Source organism: Temnothorax curvispinosus, unplaced genomic scaffold (assembly GCF_003070985.1).
Source record: "Temnothorax curvispinosus isolate PA1 unplaced genomic scaffold, ASM307098v1 QBEX01000258.1, whole genome shotgun sequence".
In the NCBI taxonomy this organism is placed as follows: domain Eukaryota; kingdom Metazoa; phylum Arthropoda; class Insecta; order Hymenoptera; family Formicidae; genus Temnothorax; species Temnothorax curvispinosus.
The window spans coordinates 1162201-1170351 of NW_020210038.1; the positions used below are offsets into that span (position 1 = coordinate 1162201).

The 8151-nt window shown below is 41.5% G+C and overlaps 1 protein-coding gene across 1 annotated transcript; it reads left to right on the plus strand.

The window, feature by feature from the left end:
• Nucleotides 1-5552: 5552 nt before the first annotated feature.
• On the plus strand, nucleotides 5553-8015 carry LOC112451856 (microsomal triglyceride transfer protein large subunit-like; the record flags this gene model as incomplete). Its single annotated transcript, XM_025011765.1, has 2 exons — nucleotides 5553-5959; nucleotides 7362-8015. Coding segments are annotated over exons 1-2 (903 nt in total), but the record flags the coding sequence as incomplete, so codon positions are not given.
• Between the last annotated feature and the right edge of the window lie 136 nt (nucleotides 8016-8151).

Below are 8151 nucleotides of genomic sequence, written 5' to 3' on the forward strand. Positions count from 1 at the left end.
CTCGACCGCGCAAATATTGCGATTTAGAAACATGCGGATTATTTTTTGAACATTAGACAGAACTCGACAGTTATTTAATATTGCAAGTTAATTCCAGAGGAAACTCATCAGGGAACTGTACACTGGAGTTTTATCTCCGCGCGAGAGATCTTCCTTCCTCCCTTTGTAATTCTTGGAATAACAAACGGCTTAGTTCACCTTTCTACAGTAAAAGAGATTTTGTAACGATTATTATTACAATTCGTGGTTGAAAGTGGAAATCTAATTTTCTATATAGGTTTTTCGATATATCGTAGATAGGAATATTAAGAATTAATTTTATGAGGTATAAACGCGAACAATAAAATCTTACTTTTAAATAAATTTTACGAGTAGAATCTATGTCGGCAGAAATTCTCATTGGGATGAATTGAAATATTGAATGACAAACATTTCTCTTATTATATATATTTCAGATTTTTAACAGAATTTATGATTAAAATCTCTCTCTCTCTCTCTCTCTCTCTCTCTCTCTCTCTCTCTCTCTCTTGACAGTACCAAGTCACCCTGTACAAACACGCGTGTTGTCGCGGAGAGCTCTCCTCATTCCTCCTCCTCCTCCTCTCTTTTCGGTCCGTTTTCTTCCACCCTCACACTCTCCTTCTGGTCTTCTTCGCCGCTACCGACGTATCTACCCCCTCGCCTTCCCCCTTACCGTCCTCGCCCTGTTTTATTTCGAATGTTCTTTCATTTCTTAAAAGGTTCTCTCGCTGATAATTAGCACAATGCGCGGCCGCATTAATTATTACCCGTGCTAATTACCCAAGGATAAATCGCTCGGCAAGGGGTGGCCGGCGAGGCGAGAGAGCGCGCGAGACCGGGTCGGGGCGGAGGTGGAGGCGCAGGGAGGGGAGTGCGAGAGGCCGGAGGCGGGGGAGGCCCATTACCGTTATTGCTGCAACAAACCGTCCAACAACAGCGATAAATACGAGCGAGAGGCTGGCGTTACAAATGTCTCTCTGAGTTATGATTATTTAGCGCGCTCGCGCTCGCTCATTCGCCCGTTCGTTGGTTCGTTCGTTCGTTCGTTCGTTCGTTGGTTGCGGCTTCCGAACGGTTACTTCCGCAGGTTTGTACAGGATGTTTCAGGAGGAAAACTCGCGATGCTCGCTCGAAAAATTACGGTATCGTTAATACCTCAAATTGCGAAATTACCACCGTATTATTCACGCCGCAATCACAAAAATATACTTTCACGCATGTGTTTTTAATAGAAAAAACGCATGTTTAATAGAAAACAAGTGTCTTATATTTATTGAATATGATTTTTACACTCTTGAGAAGATTTTATTTGATTTCAATGAGCGTATAATACTGTAACTTAAGTCTGTTAATGCTATACGACAAAGTTTCGGGAACAATTTTAATTTTAATGCGATTTATATTATAGAATGAAAGAACTTGTCAAGTACAACATAATATATGTTTAAAGAAAGAAATAATTACGTTGGTACATTTATTTAAATGATACGTTTTGCAACCAGTTTTTCAATCTTTGCAATCAGCAATTAATAAAGCCATTTCGCTTTTGGCTCTTGCTGTTTTTGACAGCTGACACACACATTTCTTACAATAAATATTTTTTAAATAATATTATCCGGCCTAAATTATTATCGGCCATCGCTTCTGAAGCAGCTTATATAAACGCGCAAATGTCACGCAAGATTTCACTTTTCTTCTCGCACTTGTTTTCTTGCAAGAATACTTGTCGTTCGCTGATCCGAAGAAATAATGCACGAAAAGAGCCGATTATCCGACGCTATCGATATATTTCCGCTCTTTCCGCTCGTTTATGTATATTTGAGCAGCTAATTAATACATTTATTTATTCATATGCGTATTATAACATGCAATAACAAATGGAATAATGGCATACATTGGATTCGCAAAATTACTTATGACAAAATTGCAATGTATAACCGAAATGTAAAGCTTCGTATATTTCCGATGGAATCATGTAAAACGATTATTACAAACAGATGCGGCTGGAAAAGCATGATTTTATGCCACCGAATTTTAGTATTTACATAATTATGTAGTTTTAAAAGTTATCAATGTGTTCTACATTAAATTTTTATGTTAGCAACAATTTCTACAAATTTTTTGTTTTAATCGGCAATTTAAATAAGACTACACGAATTAACTATTAATTTATAATTTTATAAAAATTCGCAATAATTGGGATTTATATACATACATAATTATATAATTAACCAGAAAAATATTTACTAAATCGATTGTTGGCAAAGAGATTTCAAGCAATAATTGCTTCCTCTTTAAATTTTAATTAATACTAAGCATGTGACTACCTATTTAAATTCTTTTTAAAACGTAAATTAACATAAATGCAATGGTTAATTCTAGTTGCCGACAAATGTTATTTTATCGATTCGAAGAAGTGGCTCGCAGCTTTGACGCTAGTTAGCGTCTTTTTCCAGCCTGTTCTAAAGTTATATTTCTCTTAAAATAATATCTTACTTTAATTAAATTTTCAAGCGGATAATTAGATTAATTTTTAGACTCGATTATAAAAAATTATATTTAAGAAACATTATATTTTTATCAAAATAAGATATTGCGTTTCTTCAGGAAATGGATTGCTGTGCCATCTTAAGGAATATGCTCCAAACTGGACACCCTATATATCGACATATCAAGTTCTTTAACTTTCAAATCGATCGCATGAGTTAAAGATATGCGTAGAAAATCTAACGCATGCATAAGAAAAATACAGAAAAAACAAGTATTAAATATCTAATCAATAAATATGCTTGAGATATATAGATTTAATATTAAAAATAAGAAACTCAAGTCGTTTTTAAATCACTCTATATCAATCTTTTTCCTGTTTTTATACCATTTGTACGAGAAATTAATAACAAATTGTTAGAGAACACGATGTCACGTTACAGCCTGCGATTAAACTTTACATTGAAATCTTCATTTATTAGCTCAATTTATTATACGTTGTTCGCCTCCGTCGATTCAAAGGCCATTTATTATGCATAAACGGAAGTTAATCGGCACATTAGGCGCGCGACTGTCTAACGTCGCGAACGAGTCGACGAGCGACCGGGTATCGATGAACGACGACGTCGGTGAGGTCATCGAAATCGTCGAGTTCAAAGGCCACGGTTAATTGATAAGAACGCTATACCCAGGAACGTTCGTTACTATTCGCCTCGGACGGAACGGCGACATCTCGTTCGACGTGGTCGCTCGCCGACCTTCGCAGACAGTTGCCTCGTAGATCCATGACGCGTATTATCTCGCTCTCGCGCGTTCTCCATTTCGTCCGGCGGTCGCGCGTCGAGCCTCGAGTCCGCTCCGGTCGGTCCGCGTTCCGTCGTCCTCGCCGTTCCGATTGGACTGCGCCTTATCGAAATGTTATTTAGTTATTTACTCGCGCCAGTTGCACTTTGGAATCCGCTCGCTCTGCTTAGCCGCCGAGTACAGGCCACGCGAACGCTCGCTGCGAGTGTCATCGGATTGTCATTCTAATCCGCTCGCTCTGTGAGCTTGATAACGTCTCTCTACGCTCGTCGACCCGAAATAAGCTTGTTATCAAAAGGGTTTTTTTTTTTTTTTTTTTCGTCAAACTAACCAGTCTTGGTGATAGAACGTATTAAAATATTGCTAAGAGAGTGAGTAAATTTTCCTTTTCTGTTTTCTTTATTTTTTTATATCGTAGGTAAGACCATGGTGTCTAGAAAAAGAGACGGCGCCAAGCCGAGCGCTTTAATCGGTGCATCCGCGACGTATCCGCGGATAGATTTAAATGGAAAGGTGGAAATAATCTGGACAAAAACTAGGATCGGAGGAAATTTTCGTCGAAAGAAAGAAAAATTATAGTTTCCGGTATGTCGACCACGGGAAGCGCCGAGAAGCCGGGACACTCGGTATAGCGCGCACTCGTCAGTCCGGATCGGACAAATTGGCCGCGGCTTCCGCACTCGTAATGGGCTCTTTTCTCCACGCACGTCTCGCGTTTTTACGCGACGGTCATTGATTCCACGATGTGTCATCAAGCGATCTCGCGATATTACACGTTCCGCGCGCGCGGCGCGTATGTGATTTACAACCCGCAGCAGGCGCTCCGGAGGAGTCCGAGGTTCGGAGTATCAGGGGGGGCACCGATATACTCGTTCTCCTCCAGCGTTCGTTACGGATGCGTGCGTACATGTGTGCGGCCCGCGTGGCGAGGAGGGGACCGCACAGGCAAAGGACCTTGTCAAGTCCCCCGGAGTGGACTCGCGGTCGGCGGCGACGGCGGCCGCGGCGGGGGGCAGAGGGGGGCCCCAGGGGTTTCTGAACCGGGGGGGACCACGATAACGCAGGCCTGCCCCGTCTAATTATTCGTGTTTACCCGCAGAGGTTGCGAAGAAGCGCGGTCAGAAGCGGAACGGAGCGGAACGGACGTCGCGGCACGGCACGGCGCATCAGCGCAGGACGACAGCGGGAGCGAGGATAGGATGGCCGGTTGTCTTCGGGGCACGGCCAGGATGCTCGCCGTCTGCCTGGTCTACCTTTTGACGCTCCTCGGTGAGTTACCGGCGGTTCCTAATACCGTCGTCCCCCTGCCTTTTCTGCTTCCACTCCCACCCTGTCCGCGCGAGTCTACCCTTCCTCCTCCTCCCACCGCATTCCCGGGCCTGGTCATTCCCCACGGTGGCCCCTCGTCTCCCCCCGTCTCTCCCCAAAGTAGTTCATTGAAAAATGCGCCGTACGAGCCGGCCGGAACATGGCGGTCCATTGAAGTACGATGCTGCTGCTTCAGTAAATTCTAGTACAACCGGCTGACCGGCACCTGCTCTTGCGAAGAGACACGCAAGAAATATAGAATAATTTTTTATCGCTTGTATAATTTAAAAAAAGAATCTATTTGTTCTGTACGTTTTGAATCTGTTGGACAGAATTTTTAAAAAATTAAACGGACCTCGTAACATAAAAAGATATGTTTATGATGAACTATGCTACCGCATCTATATTAGAGACACGATAAGTGAAACTGATAACAACCTCAGTAATCACTGCATAAACATACGTAAAAAAAATGTTAAGACTGACATGTGTCTTGATAGGCAAATGAATAGTATCATATTTTATTGAACACCCTGTACAATAATCCCTCATTTCTCGATGAAAAGTACAAAGAAATTCTTTTTTTTTTTTAACAGGTTCCTGTCGTCGAGCGCCAGGTAATTATTCTCATCGTTGAAACGCAATTAAAAAAGGAAACGTTTTAAGCGATTTTGAAAAACTCGTCAAATCGTTTCACGCAACAATCTCTCAAGGCGTTAAAGAAAGAAAAGGGGGAAAAAAATAAAAAAAAGATCACACGCGACGCCCATTCTCGCCCGTCGTGTAACAGGGACTCCGCGCGAATTAACGGTATTCCGTTTACATACACGCATGCACGCACAGAGGCACACGCTCGGGTACACAGGCACGTGCACACACACGCGTAGTGCGTATCGTGCGTCTCTTCTCAAACTGTCTCGAGAGAGAGGAGCGATCCTCGTCGCCTGCCTGGAGTGCCTGGCGTCGTCATTGTCAGTCGACGCGCGACTCGCGATCGGTGACGGTGTCGAACGTACGGTCCATATACGCATACATCCACACACGTGCACGCACACACACACACACAACACATCTACCTCAAAGACCCACGATGATTTGTCGCGCGATAACGAGTAACTACTGGAAATTATGCGTAATACTTGCAGCCGTAGCTGGCGGCACCAGGGGCTGGGAGTTAGGAAGCGGCCACAAATACACGCTGACGAACACGCTTATCTTCAGAGAGGCCGAACCGCCGAAATCCGGGGGTGACGTCGGCTACCGACTCACCGGCGAGCTGGACATCACCGCCCTATGGCAGGATTCCAACGATCCCAATATCTTTTTACTGAAATTCGAGGTATGGCACTCTGTCCGTTATTTTCAAACCAAGCATCGCGAGCCGGAACGTCTTCAATAAGGTTCTTTGTCACGATATCGAAAATATCGAATAATTTTAATGGTTTAAGTCATCCTTTGTTTTATTTCAGTTTTTATTTTAGAGACAGATAAAGAGAGAGAATTAGTTTCTGTTTTCTATGCAACATCTATATTAATTATATAAATAACTTTCGAAAAACAAGTAATAAATTTCTAAAAGAAATAAATGTAATAATTAAATCGTGAAAGTGTCTTAATATATCAATGCGTCAAGTGTTTGTTGTTAAAAAGATACATATTCTAGTGAGTTTGCGTTATGCAAATTTTGCTTAACATTATTTACACACGTCCACTTCAAACTTATAAAATAAAAAAAAATGTAAATGTATAATGAAGAAGAAACTAGTTATCTATTTTTTATTAAAATGCAAATTTAATTATTTAATCGCATATACAAATTCACTTACAACATTATATTAATTGTGAAGATCTATTTAGACTCTTGATATATCAAAATATATTTTATATCGCGCTTATTTCATTACAGTTAATGTATTAATAAATAAGACAATTTTACGTAATAAATTATTATATTAATTTTTTTCGAAAAATTACTTGTATCTTAGCACAGAAAAGAAGAATTATTAAAATAAAATTAATTATTACATACCATGAACATATTTTTGTTCCGCACGTGCTGTAATCGCGAAATGTCACAATCAGTTAATGATGGAATTCAAAACCAGATAAGTTGTTTCGAACTATGTGCATATTCATTCTTTCATGTCTGAGCCAAATTTCATGCAAGAGACAAAAAACACCTATCATCACAACTTCCGAGAAGATTTCAATGCGATGAAAAACACGTTCGTTGATATTATTGAGAGAGGACGTGCCGGATATTGATAATCCTTTCACTGGATATTGATAACCCTCTATCCAAGAGCGATAAAATGTTTCTCGAGTTACAAAATCATTAAAAAAAGCCTTGAAAATAATTTGTTGATAAGTCAGTTATTAGCAAACTTTTGACGTTATAATATTTCTATACGTCGAAAGATTAAACTATTAAAGTCTATTTATCGATTTATCGAAAAAATTTTTTAACGTATTATTGATTGATGCAAAACATACTTATTAGCAAAATATATTACAGTTGAAATAATATGCAAGGTAATTATTATCAATAAAATAAAGAAGATATTTTATACATGATATTAGTTTAATTCATAGAGCGACTTAAAAACTCTTTTAATGAAATAGATTTTAATATATACAATTTGTAAGTACATATTCCAGGAAATTTGAGTTCACGATTCTCGAATATATAACAAATCTCAATATTTTTTTCTTTTAATAAATATTCTGATATTCTCTTTCAGTTACTTTCACCGCAGTTATGGATCAAGTCCCGACGAGCCCCGGAACCGGAGGGCTTCGTGGAGCACTCGTCCAAGGTAGAACAGGTCGCCGAGAAGCCCTTCTTCATTCTCTGGCGGCACGGCGACGTCGAGGCCGTGTACATGGACCCGGCCGAGAGCGCGTCGTCCGCGAACCTGAAGCGCGGTCTAGCTAGTCTCTTCCAGTACCGAACGCTCGACGACGAGGTGCGCCAACGGGACGCCTCCGGCCTCTGCAACGTGGCCTACGTGACGTCCGGAGATAACGTTATCGAGAAACGAAAAACTGCCTGCGCGCACGGCACGTTGCCGCCGCCGAGGAAACATCCGAACCCGGTGTTCGCCGTCAGACTCGAGAGCTATCGCAATTCCACGTACGTGCTGACACAGTCGCTGCTGCCGGAGCACGTGTTCGATTACGAGACGCACAGGATGACCTTGGTGGCCAAGTCCGACGTCGGGACGAGCGTCGTGTCGGAGAGAACGCTGAAACAGGCAGCTGGGATCCCGAGCGCAACTGCGGTTCAGGCGAATTCCGCGAAGCACGCGGTGATGCTCCTCAAGCCTGAATACAAAAAGACCGGCATCGAGCTCCAACCGATGCCCGCCACATGTCCTGACGCCGGATGTCCCACGGTAAATCCCTTTGCCTAGTCCAAGGTCTGTTCTATTGTTCCCGGACGATAGAAACAGATAACTCTGATGCATTATAAAAAACGTTCTGACGCATATAATTAGAAAAAATAGATAAATAGTAAAAAAATATGCATGC